The sequence below is a fragment of the Lampetra planeri genome, chromosome 8 (assembly GCF_965212315.1).
Source record: "Lampetra planeri chromosome 8, kcLamPlan1.2.h2, whole genome shotgun sequence".
Classification (NCBI taxonomy): Eukaryota; Metazoa; Chordata; class Hyperoartia; order Petromyzontiformes; family Petromyzontidae; genus Lampetra; species Lampetra planeri.
Window position 1 is genome coordinate 14463842 of NC_136114.1, and position 18981 is coordinate 14482822.

At 56.4% G+C, this 18981-nt stretch overlaps 1 protein-coding gene across 2 annotated transcripts in view; it reads left to right on the forward strand.

Moving 5' to 3' along the window:
- Positions 1-18981, forward strand: part of LOC144720395 (transcriptional enhancer factor TEF-1-like) — a 59969-nt gene that overhangs the window by 31999 nt on the left and 8989 nt on the right. Inside the window, exons 2-8 of one of the 2 annotated variants that reach the window (XM_078597140.1) lie at positions 5264-5328; positions 6676-6738; positions 13398-13409; positions 16130-16270; positions 16452-16492; positions 17366-17427; positions 17924-18060. In XM_078597140.1, coding sequence (XP_078453266.1) covers positions 5264-5328; positions 6676-6738; positions 13398-13409; positions 16130-16270; positions 16452-16492; positions 17366-17427; positions 17924-18060 — 521 coding nt within the window. The remainder of the gene's footprint in view (positions 1-5263; positions 5329-6675; positions 6739-13397; positions 13410-16129; positions 16271-16451; positions 16493-17365; positions 17428-17923; positions 18061-18981) is intronic. The other variant, XM_078597141.1, reaches the window with a different exon arrangement.

Sequence of the window (18981 nt, forward strand, 5' to 3'; positions counted from 1 at the left end):
GGAGTTGGGGGGAGAGAAGGGGAAAAAGTGAAGATAATTGAGAGATGGAGTGGAGATAACGGGGAGAGCAAGGGGGGTGTCGAGCGATGCACGGATAAGAAGAGACCTGGAAAGCTAGGGGAAAGGTGAGGGGAGAGGGAGGGGAGAGGGTGAAGGAGAGCTGATGAGCGGGAAGAAAGAGGAGGAATCGTTCCGTGGAGACGAAACACAGAGATCGTGGCGCTCACAACGGAAGAGCGAGAGAGAGCGCTTAGTTGACGCGGAGAGCCACGATGCAAACGACGGGAGATGTTGAGAGAAAGGGAGGGAATGAGAGCTGGAGGAAGAGTGAGAGAGTGTGGGAGAGAGGAGGGGGGGGTAGTGATGGGGGCGGCGGCAGGGGGGGGCCCGAGGTCTCCAGAGCTCCAGCAGCTGAGGAATGCGCGGTATGGCGGCTGAGCCTGGCTCGGGGTGCTGCTGCTGCTGGTGGTGGTGGTAGTGGTGGTCGGCGTTGTTGCAGTCTCGTGGCGTGCGTGAGTCATTGTGCAGGAATGCTTCTCTCGGGAGAGGCACGCCCGGCCTGGAGTCGAGCAGAGTGAGGAGGGGAGGTGGTGAGGGTGAGAGGGGGGGTGTCAGCTGGAGCGTGCACTTGACCCCAGACAGATTTCCCGGCACCCCCCTACGCCCCTGCCCCCACCTCACCTCCTCCTCATCCCCCTCGCCACGAAAATGTTTAGAACCGGAGAGATGCCCCCCAAACCGCCCCCTCTCCCCCCCTCCCCCTCCTACGCAGCGTCACCCCCCCCCCCGCTCACGCAAACAAGACTAAGTCAGTGGTGCACAATTAACAAGCGTCACTCGACGCGTGCGTCATTAACACTGTGGCCATGAAAGGAAATGTATCATAGGCGACGTTTCAGGTGATGGGGCTACTTCGTAGCAGTGGCGTAGCCGAGTTTTGTCGCGTGTTGGGTTAGTCTCGCAAATGAGACGGTTCGAGTCTGTTGGGTTCCCATCTGGTTTAACAAAATAAGGTCCAGCATTTTTTCACTCCACAACAACAAACAACAACATCGTCGTCATTATTATCGTCGTCGTCATCACTGAGATGGTTACTTTAATTGCAAGACCGTCATGATGGGTTGGCTAGGCCTTCATTTAAGATCAACATCATCATCTTCAACGTCATCATTTGCCAACCATAATGACCTGGGATTAATTTCTCGCTAAGTTTTTTCCGGAACGCTGCTGGCTTGGAGTGAGGATTCTCGGTTCGCACGCTGCGCCACGAACCCGGCGCCACCCGGGTTCGATTCCCGCCCACGGCCACCAACACCGGTGACGATTATCTGAGCCAGTCCTGGGCCTCCCCTAGGTCGACTCAGCCTCAAATGAGTACCTGGTGTAGCGGTGTAGTGTAGTAAAGATGGCCACGAGGGAGACAAAGGCGGCGCTTGCCCCAAATGTCTGCCGAGGTTATACGGAGGGGGATCTTTGTCTGTGTATGTGTACGTCTCGATTAATTAAGACTTTACTTATTTAAAGGCAACAACAACAAAATGATATTAAGAGTGACGGTGGAGCGCTCTGTGAGTGTGTGTGTGTGTGTCTTTTTGTGTGTGTGTCTTTGTCTTTGTGTGTGTGTGTGTCTTTGTCTTTGTGTGTGTGTGTCTTTGTGTGTCGTGGGGAGCGGTAAGTGTAGCGGTTGTGGGGAGTGGTAGTGTAGCGGTTAGCACGCTGTGCTACGAACCTGGTGGCCCGAGTTCGATTCTCGCTCACGGCGATAACAGTGACAATGATCTGAGCCGGTCCTGGTCCTTATTTAGTTCGACTCAGCCTCAAACGAGTACCTGGTGCGGACTGTAAAAACATCGCCACTAGGGAGCCAAAGGCTGCCTGGCGTGGTGCTGGCCACCCACCCCCTCGTGTGCCGTTCCGGCCTTTATAGGTGCGCGTTAACAGCACTTGCCCCTACAGTCTGTTAAGGCTATACGGGGGGGGGGGGGATCTTTGCCTTTGAATGTTTGCTGGGAAAGGTCCTGGCAAGGATTATTCAACATCGCCTTGCCAGGCACGCTGAGGAGAGGCTTGCAGAGCCCCAATTTCAGACCAGGGTGGTCCTGCAAGGATGCCATATTATCCGTCCTTCTGCTATAGCAGAGGTGTAGGGAATTCCAAACAAGACCTACATCGCTGCTTTATTTACCTGGTCAAGGCCTATTATTGTATCATCATCAGGCCAGAGTTGTGGGCAGTTATTCGTGCTTTTGGAGTTCCTGACTCTGCTCAATCTTTAAGGGCCTTCATGATGGTGGGCAGGCACGGGTAAAGCCACCATCGGCCCCACCAAAACTAAGCACCAGCCTGGGTAGTTTGTGCCACCAAACACTCCACTCTCTCAGCTCCCCATTGCTGATGGAGCAGTTGTGGAGAGAGTGGGGAGTTTCCCACACCTGGGCAGTGTGCTTATGACCAGCTCTGGTTTTACAGCAGAGGTCTCACTCCAGATGAGTGGTGCGGCATTATATTTTCATCGGCTGTGCAATGCTGTGTGGAAGCTACCTGGTCTGTTGCTCCGCACGAAGCTTCTGGTCTTCTCGTCCACAGTCATGCTCTCCCTTCTCTATGCTTATAAAACGTGGACCCCTCTAATGGAACATCTGCGCCGGTTAGAAACATTGAGGCTGGCATGCCTACGATACATCCTGGGTTTAACCATCCTGAATTGTGTGAGGAGCTCACAAATCCTTGAAAAATCTGAACACATATCCCATCACTGAGCTCCTTCGGCAGGCAAGGCTGCCATGGCTGGGTCGTGTAGCCCGCATGCCCAGCCACCGCATGCCCAAGCAGCTTCTGTTTGGTCACGTAGAGGGGGCTAAACGGGCACGACATGGGCTGGAGAAGAGATGGAGCTGATGCAGTATGGGAGGATGTAGAGCTGAGTGGACTTGCTGATGACTGGTACCAGCGGAATCAGGATCGGCCTCTTTGGAGGAGGCTCGTGAAGGACGCTACTCGACAGTTGGTGGGCAGTCTCCCTCCAGCAACAACGGAGGGCAGAGGAGCAACGCTCATAACAACGAGCGGAGCGCCGGGCGGATACAATGAAACAAGTTGGCACAATAGAGGGTACAGCTGGTGTGTCTACTGGTCATCTCAGTCAGCCAACCCATGCCACCTGGGCCTGTCCCGAGACCTCCTCCTGTCAGCGAGCCTTCGACACTTTACGTGGCCTCAAAGTGCACCTGGCCTGGCACATGCGCCGTGGTGACGTCACCGTCACTTAGTGGCGAATGGCGGGTGTTGGTGTTTGCGTGTTTCTGTGTGTGTGTTTGTGTGTGTGCGTGTTTGGTTGTGTGTGTGTGTGTTTGTGTGTGTGTGTTTGTGTGTGTGCGTGTTTGGTTGTGTGTGTTTGTGTGTATGTGTGTTTGTGTGTGTGTGTGATTGTGTGTGTGTGCGTGTGTGTGTTTGTGTGTGTTTGTTTGTGTGCGCATGCGTGTGTGCGTTTGTGTGTGTATTTGTGTGTGTGATTGTGTATTTGTGTGTGTGCGTGTGTGTGTGTGTTGAACACTGACATGCGGAGCGACCCTGGCGGTGTCCCCGTCTGGCTGCGCTGCTAAAGGATGTGAAGACCTTGAGAAGGCATTCGCGATTTGATAATTAACAGATTATTTAGCGCGACGGTGGCGGCGAACCTTGTGCCCGCATATTAGGGGATTCAGGGAGCCATTGTCAACGTCTGCTAGGCATCCTTCACCGTCATCATCATCCGCAGCGGCAGAAATGGTTGCGATTTTACGTGAAGGTCATGTCGTGGTCAAGGCGCAGCTACCGCAAGTGCAGTGCTCAAGCCTCTGCTGGCGGAAGCACGGTCCACTCGAAGCGGAGCTCGAGACACGGAGAGATTAGTGCGGTTGGCTACGTACGGTGTGAAAGAAGTTGAACATCCATACATACAAACTAAATTGTTTTATTTTAGGAGCGACCTGGCTATCACAAATGCTAGCCCAACGAAGTGGCTTATCATCGTCACGTGGACATATATAGAAGTAGTCAAATACTCTGACCGCCTGGATGTTCATTCTAAATGTGTAGGGAAAAAAACCAGAGGACCCGGAGGAAAATCCACGCGACCACGGGGAGAGGAGAAGACACGCAAACTCCAAATACACAGCAGGCATCAGGGTCGGGTTCGAACCCACGACCTCCTGTATACTTGGCGAGGTAGTTAGCATCTCCTAGCCACAGTGATGATGATGAGAGAGAGATACACAAACTCCAAATATGCAGCAGGCATCAGGGTCAGGTTCGAACCCACGACCTCCTGTATACATGGCGAGGTAGTTAACATCTCATGGCCACCGTGGCTGCCGAGTCTAGAACACAGAGTGGGGAATGCTGCCTTACACGCTGTGTCAGATCGTCTTGGAAGACGGTGGGAGTCGCTCACACTTTACCCCACCACGCCTGCGCACCTTACGCCCACCTTGGAGCGATTGTGCCGAGTGAGCGATGTTGGGTGACACTGGGGGACGTGTATGGGCTCCTCCTCGTACTGCACGTGCTATGGGGAAGGGCCACTACCCGAAACGTCGCATATAATAAATGTTTTGTTCGCGTGAAGGCCACAGTGTTGTTATTGACGACTGTGTTGAGTTGCTTTGATTGTGTTGGTGCACCAATCACTGTCAATAGAGCAGCAGCAGCATCACCAAATAATTCGACTTTGCTGCTGCTGACATGATGATGATAGTGGTGATGGTTATGAATGTCGGTGCTGATGATGATGATGACGATTGCAGTTAGGAATGTTTGTTGCTGATGATGATGATTTTAGTGGTAAGGCATGCTGTTGTTGCTGCTGATGATGATAATTGGTTGTAGTTTTGAATTTCAATCTGCTGATGGTAATCATGCTGCTGATGATAATCATACTAATGTGTTTGGAAATTAGCGGGGTTTTGATTTGTGAACTGCCTTAAGTCTAGGTTCAGATTCGGTTATTTGGTTCTACATGTCCCATTTTAATTAAACCATAACATTCCATGCATTCAGTGTAAATCGGTACTCTATATATGTCTGGGTTGGGTCTCCCCGCGGACAACTCGGCATGAAGTGTACACAAATCTGATCAGGCCACTTGCTGGGCCCATTCACTCCTCGTGCGCTGCGGCGGCCTTAATAGGTGCTCGCTAACAGCACCGCTCCTGTGCTAATGGAGTGCTGTGTGTGTGCTGGGTGTGTGCTGTGTGTGTGCTGTGTGTGTGCTGTGTGTATTCAGGACGGAATGAACTCATAGCCAGGTACATCAAACTTCGAACGGGAAAGACACGGACACGCAAACAGGTGAGACAGGGGGCCCTGCCCCTCCCCTTGACCCCTTCAGCCCCCACCCCGGAACCCCCCCCCTCACCGTATCCCCCCCGCCCCACCCTTTCCACCGCCCCACCCTTTCCACCGCCCCACCCTTTCCACGGTCACCTTGACTCCTCCCCGTCTAATTTGACTCCTCCTCCCTTAGCAATCAGGCCCCGCCTACCGATATCCGGCCCCTCCTCCCAGGTCTCCAATCCCCCCCCCACCCAAAAAACCCCGCACCTCCCCCAATACCCCCCCCATGAAACCCCGCCCCTCCCCCCAAAGCCTCGTCCCTCCCCCGACACCCCTCCCCCGCTCCTCACCTGGCCCACAGGTGGGGGTCCCGCGCCCCCCGTCTTCACAGAAGCGTGTGAGCAGCACGCCACCCATCACGGCCTTCCAATTAATTGCGACAACATTGCTCCTCTGGGGGGCAGGAGCAGTCTGTTGTTGTGGCCAGCAACCACGCCCGGCCGCCTTTGTCTCCCCGGTGCTAACGTTCACACACCGCACCCGGCATTCATTTAAAGATGATTCTACCTCGGGGGAGTGACGGCCCAGGTGGGATCGGGTGAAAATAATCGCCAGCGATGTTAGCCGCGGCCGGGAATCGAACTCGGACCACTGGATTCCCAGCGCGGTGCGCTCACCACTGCGTCGCTACTCCAAGACAAAGATCATTATCGCCACTGGGGAGACAAAGGCGGCCCGGACGTGGTGCTGGCCACCCACCCCCTCGTGAGCCGTGCCGGACTTCATAGGTGCTGCTCGCTAACAGCACTTGCCCCAACAGTCTGTTACAGCCTATACGGGGGATCTTTGTCTTTGCCACGATTCCACACGCACTCACGCGGCTCGGGGTCTCCTGACCGTCCCGTTAGCGCCTCTAAGTGGACGCGACCTCAAACGTCGCTTGGGACTCCACGCCGTGGAGGGGCCGGGGGCAGAGCGGTGCTGGTGGGCGCAGTGGTGAGCGCGCGGCGCTGTGAATCCTGTTCATAGAGTGGACTGCTGGGCATCTGTGAAGAAGAGCTTCGTAGCTCATCGGATTCCTCCAGTGTTAATAAACATTCTTTTATCGTAATAATCAGGGGCATCGATAGGGCGGGGGTGCGGGATCCGGGGCAAACCCCACCGTGTGGGCCCCCCCCCCCCCCCCCGGGAAATAAATGAGAAGTATTACATCTTGACACCTGAGACCGTTACGCTGAAGCGAGCCGCCCCCCCCTCCAAAAGTGCGGGGCCCGGGGCAGTCGCCCCGATTCGCCGTGGTGTACCCGAGCCGGCGGCGGCGGTGTGTGTGTAACGCGTGTGCATTGCCATCGGGCCCTCCAGGTGTCTAGCCACATACAGGTGCTGGCGCGAAAGAAAGTGCGCGAGATCCAAGCCAGCATCAAGGTACGTGACCCCCCCCCCGCTCCTCCTCATCCCCCACTCCCTCTCAGCCCCCCGCTCCCCCACCCTGGCCAGCCGCGCGCCCCCCCCCCCTCTCCATCTTAAGGTCCTGTGTCTGGCCTCTGGAATGGCGAAGGCTGCACGCTGCTGCTACTGCTGCTGAGGCTGCAGGCTACTTGACTGGTGCTCGTGGCTGCTGCAATTGGGAATACTTAAGGCATTTCTCTCCTTTCCATCTTAATTATTTCCTCTGTCCTCCTGTCTCGTTGTTGGTCTCCTCTTCCTTTGGCCCTCTCCGTCTGTCCCCTGTCGCCGCATCATCTCCTTCTTGGAACCCCCGCCTCCCCCCGAACCCCCCCCCCCCCCCACCTTCTCCTCCGTGCCCCCCCCCCCCCTCTTCCCCCCCGCCCTCCACCTCTTTTCTTCCTTCCTCGCCCGCAGGTCTCTAGTCACATTCAGGTGCTTGCCCGGCGGAAAGCGCGTGAGATTCAGGCCAAGCTCAAGGTACGAGCTGCGCTTGTGCGGCCGCCGCTTGCTTCTGGCTGTGCCCCCCTCCCCTCCCTCCCACTGGCCCCCCGCTCTCTCCCCCCTCCCTCCGTCCCTTCCTTCTTGGGCTGACGCTCCCCCTTTCTTCCCCGCCTACCGCCACTTTGGCTCTCTCGCTTGGCTCTCTCTCGCTTAGCTCTGTCCCAACGCTTGCTCCGTCCCAGGCCGCTTCCTTCACCTGCGCCCCCTCCTGCTCCCCCCCCCCGCCAATGCCCCTCTCGTGTCAAAAACCGCGCGGGCCACCGCCTCCGCCGCCGCACGACTCGGCCGCGTGGCCTCGCGACGGCCGTGCCGGGGACGCGGCGGGCAGGCAGGCGGCACCGCCGCGAGAACTTCGAGCTCGAATCCGGCTTCCAGCCGCCCGAGCGCGGCGACGATCGAGAGAGGCTTTCACGATGCGCCGTCACATTGATGGAATCTAGAACGCGCAGAGTGAGGAATGTTGGCCTACTTTTGCGCGCCGTGCCAGATCGTCTCGCCGGCAGCCCGGTCGCCACAGAGTCCGCACGCGCGTCTCTATCTCGTCACGTGATCGGACGTCTGTGGACGAAGAGCTTTACAGCTCATCAGATTCCTCCAGTCAAAATTAATGCGATTCCGATTTGGATTTGTGGCTACATTTGTCGGGCATTTATTTACACACACGCACGCACACACACACCGGCTGTGTGCCTGCCTAGGCTTGTCCCAAGTGAGTTGTCAGAGGCCCTGCTGACGTGTTAAAAGTGACTTTCAGTTGAGTTGCGATGGCATTCTGGTGAAGATACTAAATCTGGATTCGTACGATAGCCATGCTTGAATCGCCACCCGCAGCTCGTGACGCCGCTGCACGTTGAGAGTCGGGATATTAATCTCGGAGGGGGAGAGAGAGAGGCAGTCACAGCCAAAGGCGGAGGAGAGGAAAGGTTTCAAGCGTGGACTTAAACTGCGGCGTCGGCAGCGCGGACCGCTGGGGGAAGGGAGTTTCAGACCGTGGGGGCAGCAGAGGAGAATGAGCGACCATGTCACTGAACGACGACGTTTGACAGGGGACTTCCACGGAGAGCCTTGGTTTCTGGGGTAGCGAGTGCGCGTGGAGGGGAGTAGAGATAAGAGGGGAGAGGTAGCGGAGTGCGTGGAGGGGAGTAGAGTGAGATGAGAGGGGGCAGGTAGGAGAGTGCGTGGAGGGGAGTAGAGTGAGATGAGAGGGGAGAGGTAGGAGAGTGCGTGGAGGGGAGTAGAGTGAGACGAGAGGGGAGAGGTAGGGGCGTGCGTGGAGGGGAGTAGAGTGAGATGAGAGGGGAGAGGCAGGAGAGTGTGTGGAGGGGAGTAGAGTGAGATGAGAGGGGGCAGGTAGGAGAGTGCGTGGAGGAGAGTAGAGTGAGATGAGAGGGGAGAGGCAGGAGAGTGTGTGGAGTAGAGTGCGATGAGAGGGGAGAGGTAGGAGAGTGCGCGGAGGGGAGTAGAGTGAGATGAGAGGGGAGAGGTAGGAGAGTGCGTGGAGGGGAGTAGAGTGAGATGAGAGGGGAGAGGTAGGAGAGTGCGCGGAGGGGAGTAGAGTGAGATGAGAGGGGAGAGGTAGGAGAGTGCGCGGAGGGGAGTAGAGTGAGATGAGAGGGGAGAGGTAGGAGAGTGCGCGGAGGGGAGTAGAGTGAGATGAGAGGGGAGAGGTAGGAGAGTGCGTGGAGGGGAGTAGAGTGAGATGAGAGGGGAGAGGCAGGAGAGTGTGTGGAGTAGAGTGCGATGAGAGGGGAGAGGTAGGAGAGTGCGCGGAGGGGAGTAGAGTGAGATGAGAGGGGAGAGGTAGGAGAGTGCGTGGAGAGGAGTAGAGTGAGATGAGAGGGGAGAGGTAGGAGAGTGCGCGGAGGGGAGTAGAGTGAGATGAGAGGGGAGAGGTAGGAGAGTGCGCGGAGGGGAGTAGAGTGAGATGAGAGGGGAGAGGTAGGAGAGTGCGCGGAGGGGAGTAGAGTGAGATGAGAGGGGAGAGGTAGGAGAGTGCGTGGAGGGGAGTAGAGTGAGATGAGAGGGGAGAGGCAGGAGAGTGCGTGGAGAGGAGTAGAGTGAGATGAGAGGGGAGAGGTAGGAGAGTGCGCGGAGGGGAGTAGAGTGAGATGAGAGGGGAGAGGTAGGAGAGTGTGTGGAGGGGAGTAGAGTGAGATGAGAGGGGAGAGGCAGGAGAGTGCGTGGAGTAGAGTGCGATGAGAGCGGAGAGGTAGGAGAGTGCGTGGAGGGGAGTGGAGTGAGATGAGAGGGGAGAGGTAGCAGAGTGTGTGGAGGGGAGTAGAGTGAGATGAGAGGGGAGAGGTAGGAGAGTGTGTGGAGGGGAGTAGAGCGAGATGAGAGGGGAGAGGTAGGAGAGTGCGTGTGGGGTGTCTCGTCGTCTAGCTTCAAGCGTAGGGGCCGTTGTTTGTTATTTTGGGTCCACCATCCTAAACAACACCGTGCGGCTTCGCGAACTTCGGTTTGACCGCGGGGCGCACCGCCCCATTGTCGCGGGCCCTTTCACCCTCAAGTCCGCCCCACCCGTTCAAATTCAAAATTCGAAGTCGTTACACGCCGCACGCGCCCGATGATTGGTGACCGCCACACGGAGCGCTGCGCGAGGGCGCAGCAGCAGCAGCAGCGGCGGCGGCGGCAGCGGCGGCGGCAGCGGCGGACGCGCGGTTTTTCCACAGCCCCCGGGCCGCTCCTCCTCCTCCTCCTTCCGTCTCCACCATCCCTGAACCACATCCACGTGCGCTGTCTGTCCCCGCGTGTGTGATGTGTGCGGCGTCTACCCGTGTCTGTGTGCGGTGTGTACCTGTGTGTATGTGTGCGGTGTGTACCTGTGTGTGTATATCCCTGTATGTGCCCGTGTGTGTGCGGTGTGTACATGTGTGTGTGTTCGTGTGTGCGGGTGTATATCCGTGTGTGTGTGCGTTGTGTACCTGTGCGTGTGTGTCCGTGTGTGTGGGGGGGGGGGTTGTGTACATGTGTGTGTGTGTGCGGGTGTATATCCGTGTGTGTGTGCATGCGGTGGGACTTCATGTACATGTGGTCGGGTCTGTGTTGATGTACATATGTGGAACTTCTTTGGCACCGTACGTAGCCAACTAATCGGAGGCGCGGACGTGTGTTCATGATGTCTGCGTGTGTGTTTGGGTTTGTGTGTGCGAGGTAGTGTGTGTGTGGCACCCCCTCGTGTGCCGTACCGGCCTTCATAGGTGCAGCTCACCAACAGCACTTGCCCCTACAGCCTATTAAAGGCTGTAATGGTGGTCTGTGTCTTTGTGTCCCTATGTAATTGTGGGGGTGTGTATGTGTGTGTGTGTGCGCAGCGCGTCCCTACTCGTGGTGCCACACTCCACGTGTGTGCACGTGGTCTGTGTGCACGTGCTCTCGGTGTTTGTCAATGCATTTTTGGGACGTGTGTTGTGTGTGTTACGTGGGGAGATGTGGGGGGTGGATAGGTGGAGGGGAGGGTTGTGGGGGGAGGGGTGTATGTGTGGGGGGGGGGGGGTGATGGGGGGGCCGTTGGCCTGGGAAGCTGCCGAGAAACCAGCTCGGGATTTTTCGTGACTCAAACATCGCGTCCAATTAGGGCGGACAAAGCAAAAAACGAAAATTGAATTTCCTTTCAATCGCCCGCCACTCAATCGCGGCTTGTTTAGCGACTGCCCCCCCCCCACCCCTTGCCTACCCCAGCCCCACACGCCCCTCGCTCATTACCGCTACGAGGGGGGGGGGGGGCTGTTGGACGAGGGTGGTGCTTTGTAGATTGCGGTGCAGCAAGTAGGTTTGCCTCCATCACCTTGATGCCGTGCGCTATCCTCTCGCGCGCGCGCTGATTTCCTCCCGGAATATATCAGTTTCGTCCCACACTGGCGTTTGTAAATAATTAATTATAATAACAATTATAACTATAATAACAATGCACATCCCTTCATCAATCCACTGCCAGATTGAAGGTCACTCTCATTCATGCCCCTGTCGGTCATGGTTGGTGTCTGTTCGAACACACTTCAGCGCGCTGGTCAGTGTGGGCTGGCGTGGGGACTAATTCAGTACTTAATGATGGAATCGGCCATACATCCCACAACACGTGGACCCTCCCGATGAGAGAGTCTCGTGGATACACAATAATCACCCTCTCGCCCCCGATCTCGCCTGGACACCGCCTGAATTGGGGCAAGCATCACGCGTCAAACTGCTCGCTGTGGACGGCTGCGCGATGACTTTGCGAGCAGGTTAACAGTAGCGGCAGACAGGCAGTGTAGCAACAACATCCGCTCTTCATTTGTACGCCTGTGCTCCCACGCCTGCACCAGCCCGCATACACCTGTGCGGTGAAGTATGGTCAAATAACCCCCTATCAAACCACCCCTCCCCCCCCCCCCCTTAACATCCGGCTGTAGAACGACCGCGCGCAATTTACACATCAACTGATTACACAATTTACCTTTTGTGCGCTCACAGCGCAACGCATTGTGAGCGTGGTAACGAGGAACATTCACGAGGAACTTGCACCATCGCCAGGGGTAACGGGGCGGACAAAGCGGGGGGAAAGTGGGGGGGGGGGGCGGGGGGGGGTCATGGTCATGCCCCCCCCCCCCCATCTCTCCTATTCCCTCCACCTCCCCCACCAATTAGCGGAGCCTCTAATTGGTTGTTGCTGACGCACATGGCCGCTTTGGATACGGAGAGTCGGGGGCGTGAGACGGGAAGGGCATGGACACGCGGGGCGTGAGATGAGAGGGGCATTGACACACGGGGCGTGAGATGAGAAGGGCATTGACACACGGGGTGTGAGATGAGAGGGGCATTGACACACGGGGCGTGAGATGAGAGGGGCATTGACACACGGGGTGTGAGACGGGAAGGGCATTGACACGCGGGGCGTGAGATGAGAGGGGCATTGACACGCGGGGCGTGAGATGAGAGGGGCATTGACACGCGGGGCGTGAGATGAGAGGGGCATTGACACACGTGGCGTGAGATGAGAGGGGCATTGACACACGGGGCGTGAGATGAGAGGGGCATTGACACACGGGGTGTGAGATGAGAGGGGCATTGACACACGGGGTGTGAGATGAGAGGGGCATTGACACGCGGGGGGTGAGATGAGAAGGGCATTGACACACGGGGTGTGAGATGAGAGGGGCATTGACACGCGGGGGGTGAGATGAGAAGGGCATTGACACACGGGGCGTGAGATGAGAGGGGCATTGACACACGGGGCGTGAGAAGGGCATTGACACACGGGCCGTGAGAAGGGTATAGATTATAATGATGGCTATCATGATGATAATGATTGCTATGATAATGATGATAATAATGATGGCGATGATCTTCTCGGAATTGGGCCGTTACTATGGCGAGCTCGAGGCCCGCTGGGGCGCGCCGCGGGGTCTCTCGCCCCCATCGCAATCCGCGCCAATTTAGTCTCGAGCACGTGGGCGCGTGTGTGTGTACCTGTGTGTGTGTGTACTTGTGTGTGTGTACTTGTGTGTGTGTGTGTACTTGTGTGTGTGCACTTGTGTGTGTGTGTGTACTTGTGTGTGTGTGTGTGTACTTGTGTGTGTGTGTACTTGTGTGTGTGTGTACTTGTGTGTGTGTGTGTGTATGTGTGCATGTGTGTACGTGTGTGTGTGTACTTGTGTGTGTAAAGGCGGCGGGGCGTGCGTGGTGCTGACCTCCCTCGTGTGCCGTGGCAGCCTTCATAGGTGCTGCGACTCGATAACAGCACTTGCCCCAGTAGCCTGTTCCAGGCTATACGGGGGATCTTTACCTCTGTCGTATGTGTGTGTGTGTGTCGTGTGTTACGTTGCCGGCACTTTTAGATATTTTAATTGAACGTCAGCGTTGTTGTTGTTTTTGTTGTATTGGTGGTGGTGGTGGTTGATGTGGTGTTATTTGCTTCCATTGTCATTGATGTCACGGTGGTGATGGTGGTGGTGTTGATGGTTATTGTCGCGGTTGCTGATGATTGTTGGTGCTGCTGCTGCTGTGTTTGCGGTGGTGTTTATGATTGTTGTGGGTGGTGGTGGTGGTGGTTGACTGCCTGTTGCTGCCGATATCATGATTGCGATCATCGCTCGCACGTGATTGTAACTCGCGCATCTATCCCTTCTCTCTGTTTACAATCCCGTTCTATGCAGGCAATGAACATGGTAAGTATAGGCACGACCCCCCCCCCTCTGGCTTAGCACCCCCCACTCCCAAAGCTCCCAACTCCCCCCGCCCCCCCCCCCCTTGGCTTCTCTCGGGTTCAGCAGCAGCAGCAGCAGCCCAAGGCGGCCGCACGAGCGCAGGGCTCAGTCAGCCGGCACTGTCCGGAGCGGCGTGTGGGGTGGCTCATTCAGGAGCTGCAGTGGCTCCATCTTTGAAATTCGCAAACAAAAATTGCTGCTCTTCGTTATTTCGGTTGCCGATCCCTGACCATGGGAGTCCGGTTCACCATGGAAGTCCAGTTTACCATGGAAGTCCACTTTACCATGGATGTCCACTCTACCATGGAAGCCCAGTTTACCATGGAAGTCCACTTTACCATGGGAGTCCAGTTCACCATGGAAGTCCAGTTTACCGTGGAAGTCCAGTTCACCATGGAAATCCAGTTCACCATGGAAGTCCACTTTACCATGGAAATCCAGTTCACCATGGAAGTCCACTTTACCATGGAAATCCAGTTCACCATGAGAGTCCAGTTCACCATAGAAGTCCAGTTCACCATGGAAGTCCAGTTCACCATGAGAGTCCAGTTCGCCATGGAAGTTTGGTTCACCATGGGCAGGAGTCGGCAACCTGCAGCTCTGGAGCTGCATGCGGCCCATCAAGGACCGCATGGGGGCAGTTATTCACTAAGCACCACCACCGTCTCGTATTCACGGTGCATTGCGGCTCTTGAAATATTGAGGGTTTTTTATATTACCGAATTCGAAAAAAAATTCACACTCGGGGGGAAAGGGGGGATTGCCCCCCCCCACACCCCCCCAATATATCTATAGAGATGATAACAATTGGAGCCCCCCCCCCCCCCCAATTGTAATAACTGATGGAGACCGCTTCTGCGTGCGCGTTCCCATGCCTAGTGGATACAGGGGGGGGGGGGGGGGCGTAGGGGTTGGGGGGCATCGACCCTCTCCCCCCCAGCCCCCTCCCCCCCAGCCCCTCCCCCCCCAGCCCCTCCCCGAAGCCTCAATAACAGCGCAAGAGCAAATAATGCTTATGAAGCATGCTGCTTTGCGGATGCGCGTACGTGCGCGCGTGTGTGTGTGTGGAGACGGGGGCGGGGGGGGGCGGTGGCCTAGTGGTTAGCGCACTGCGATTCCGGTGACTCCAGAGTTCACATCCCAAACACGGCCAACATCGGTGACAGATTTGTGAACCGCTCCTGGGGCTGGCCCCTAGGTCAACTCGGCCTTAAAAATGAGTACCCAGTGCGGTGTGTAAATCACATCAGCGTTGGGTGCGGCAAAGGCTGCCCCGGGCGTGGTGCCGGCCACCCACCCCCTCGTGCGCCGTGCCGGCCTGCACAGGTGCTCGCTAACAGCACTTGCCCCGACAGTCTGTTAAAGGCTATTTGGGTTATCTTTGTGAGTTAGTGTGTGTGTGTATGTATACACGTGTGTGTGTGTGCTATGCTCAGTGTGTGTGCACGATTACGCTCAGCCAAGCACTAACACAGCCCCCAACTGCCCCCCATTAGCCCCCCAGCTCTGCATGCAAAGACGCGGACGACCCGGGCAGGGTCTGAGAACTTTGAAGTTAACGTTTTGAGTTCACTGTGGTGGAATCGCTACACTGCGTGCGCGTGTGTGTGCGTTGCTAACAGCACTTGCTACAACGGCCCGTACGAGGCTATACATGGGGTCTTTGTCTTTGCATGTGTGTGTGTGTGAACCCCGGTGGCCCCAGTTCGATTCCCGCTCAAGGCCAACATCGGTGGCGGATATCTTAACCGGTGCAGGGCCTCCTCGAGGTCGGCTCAGCCTCAATTGAGTACCCGGTGTTGTGCGTAAACATCGCCACTGGGGAGACAAAGGCAGCCGGGCGTGGTGCTGGTCACCCACCGCCCCTTGTGTGCCGTGACGGCCTTCGTAGGTGCTCGCTAACAGCACTTGCCCCAAGACTCTGTACAATTGTATACGGGGGGGAGGGGGGGGGTCTTTGTACAATGTGGATCTGTTGAGTGTTTGAATCTCTGAGCGTGCGATGTGGTAAATACTGTCGGTGTGTGTGGCGTTTACATCTGTGAGCCTACCTGTGGAACTGTGAGTGTACGTGTGCAGATGGATGTACTTACATGTGTTTGTGTATGTTTACCCGTGTTCGCGTGTGTACGTTCGTATGTACGTAATTGAGCGGTGGCGCAGTGGTTAGCGCACTCACTGCCCTACGAACTCAACCAGCCGAGTTCGATTACCCGCTCACGGCCAAACACGTGACGATTATCCGAACCATTCCGGGCCTGCGATAGGTCTACTCAGCCGTAAAATGCGTACCGAGTGCGCGGTGTGCAAACATCGAAGCTTGGGAGTCAAAGGCGGGCGGGCGTGGTAGCTGCCCCCCCCCCGCGCTCACTCGGCCCTAAAGGTGTTCGCTAGGAGCGCTTGCCCCCAACCACTTTGTGTCTGGCCTACACGGGGGAGGGGCGGGGTGTCTTTGTCTTTGTGTGAGCACGTGGCGAGCACGTGTTAATCACGTGATAGATCACGTGTTAATCACGTGCTAACCACATTCCCGCCACAATTGACAGAGGGCCCCTGCAGGCTCGAGTGAGTCCGTCCCCTCGTTTATTCCAGTAGTTGCCTCTCGATATTCTCTGTGGCCTCCTCACCATCCTCCTCGTCGTCGTCGTTCTCCCCCCCCGCCCCCTTCGTCTCACGTCAAGGATCAGAACGCCAAGGACAAGGCGCTGCAAAGCATGGCGGCCATGTCGAGCGCGCAGATCGTCTCGGCCACGGCCATTCACAGCAAGGCCATGGGCATGGGGCCCGCGCTGCCGCGGCCACCCTACCCGCCCGCCCAGGGGGTCAGTGGCCTGCAGCAGCAGCAGCAGCGCGCTTCTCGCAACACACACGCGGGGGGGGAGGGGTGGTGGCGAGATGTTAACTACCTCGCCCACCTCTCCAATGGCATTCACACTTATCTCTCACCATGTCCTCATCCTCCCCCTCCTCCTCCTCCCTGTATCCTCTCTCCTCGTGTTGCAGTTCTGGAGTCTGCCCGGGCAGCCAGGCTCGTCCGCTCAGGAGTGAGTCTCCCCCTCGTGGAGCCATCACCGACCCACCTATCCACCCACCTACCCAGCTACCCACCCACCCAGTCACCCACCCACCCAGCCACCCACCCACCCAGCCACCCACCCACCCAGCCACCCACCCACCCAGCCATCTGCCCCCCTCCGTCATTAAACCGGGTTCTCAAGTGGAGTGAAGTTGATGGGGCTCAGCCCGGTCACCAGTGACTCGCGTAGAGACTCATATATTCACATAGAGACACATAGAGTTGCATATAAACACATATAGTGGCAAAGAGACCCATAAACTGACATAGAGACATCGTCTCTAGTAGAGTCCTATACTCACGTAAAGTCACGTAGACTTGCGTAGAGACCTAGAAGACTCGGACAGATATCCACCAGAATAAGTAATATTTTTTTTTAAACTTCTTTAAAACACGCTTTCATGAAATGTACCGTACTAGTAATGGCAGAACTCCACGACTCCAGGAAGTGACCCCGAGGCTTGCCACGACGTAAGGGGCCGCGGCTATTTACAGCCAACGTCAGTTGAGCGTGGACAATTAGACCCAAGCCGAAACATTAACATATAAAAAGAATGTTAAAAAAGATGTACATTTTTTTTTGATAGAATATAGTATTGTCACCAGTATGACATAAGTATACCAAGTTTGTAGTCGATACCACATTGGGAAGTGGGTTAAAATTGAGTTACAAGATTTGAGGATACGACAACAACAACAGACAGAGTGAGTTAAATAAAAGTGTGTGAAAAAAGTAACCGGGTGAAGGGGAATCCTCTAACCCTAACTCCCCCCCAACCCCCCCAACTCCCCCCAACCCCCACTCCCAATCCCCCCCCCTTCCTCTACCCCCCTCCCGTAGTGTGAAGCCGTTTGCACAGCCCGCGTACCCCATGCAGACGAGCATCCCCACGCCCATCCCAGGTGACCGGTTCGACTCCCGACACGGGACAACACACACACGTGACAGTCTTGTCGGGTGGTGGAGGTTGAATGGCAAGTATTTTGGCATTGAAAGACTACCACGTGGCCTTACACAAACATGATGATGATGGTGATATCATCATGATATCATCATCATGACAGTATATTTTTTAGATTGTTAATGTTGTTGCTCATTGTTGCCTGTTTTTTTGTATCGTCATGATCAATCGTCAATCATCATCACGATCATTAATCAGCGATCATCAACGCCATTATAAATCGTCAATCGCCACCGCGGAGAAAAATCCACGCCGTACCACCGGGAGAGACACACCGAAACTCCAAATATACAGCAGGCGTCAGAGTTGGGATCAAACCCACAGTCTCCTGTATACCAGGTGAGGTAGTTAACGTCTCCTAGCCACCGTGGCGAGATGTTAACGACCTCTATCCTGCCCCCCCCCCGTCCGTCCCCCACCTCTCCCCCCCCCCGCAGGCGGCTACGACCCCGGCACGGGAGGCCTCGTGGCCACGGCGGTGGGGCCCGCGTGGCAGGGCCGCTCCATCGGCACCTCCAAGCTGCGCCTCGTCGAGTTCTCGGCCTTCCTGGAGCAGCAGCGGGACGCCGACACCGTGAGTTGGGGGCGGGGGGGGCGGGGGGCGGGGTGAGGTTTTAATTGATTGGTTAATTGGTGAGTTGGATGGTTGGATAGAGAAGGGAGGGGTGGGTGTTGGTGAGAAGTTTATTTTATAATCATCAGAACAGAGTTTAAATTCCGAAGCATCGGTGGGGAATATCTGAACTGTTTCTTGACCTCCGTTCGGTCGACTCAGCCTCAAATCAGTACCCGGTCCGGTGTGTCTAGACATCAGCATTGGGGAGACAAAGGCAGCCGGGCACGGTGTTAGCCACCAAGAGGCTACCGGGCGGAGATTGGTATTTGTCTGTCGTGAGTAAACGACATTCCAATGTTACGAGTTAGTTTGGTCAGGCTTGAGTTCTGTCAAACAGGCCGAGAGGGTAAAACCACACTTGGCAGGAAAGTCGGTAGCGGTGCGTGCGTGCGGTGCGTGTGCGTGCGTGCGGTGCGTGAGCATGTGAGCGTGTGTGCGGTGCGTGAGTGCGTCCGGAGTGTGGGGAGCGGTGGCGCAGCGGTTAGCACGCACTGCGCTACGAGCCGACTTCGATTTCCGCCAACACCGATGATCTGAACCGGTGCAGGGCCTCTCCTAGGTCGACCCAGCCTCAAATGAGTATCTGGTGTAAACATCGCCAATCGGGGCAGTAGGGCGGCCCGGCAGTGAAGCCGGCAACCCGCACCCCCAACGCGCACCGTCCCGGCCCTTCGTAAGCGCTGCTCGCTAACAGCACTTGCCCCAACAGTCCGTCAAAGTCTATACGGGGGGATCTTTCTCTTCTGTGCGGGTGCTTAATATAAACTCCAACCCCACGTGTGTGTGTGTGGTTTTTTTACGAGTAATCGGTGACGGAGGCCGGGATGGAGAGAGAGAGAGTCGGGGGGGGCAAGGAGCTATGCGAGCGATGTGGAGTCC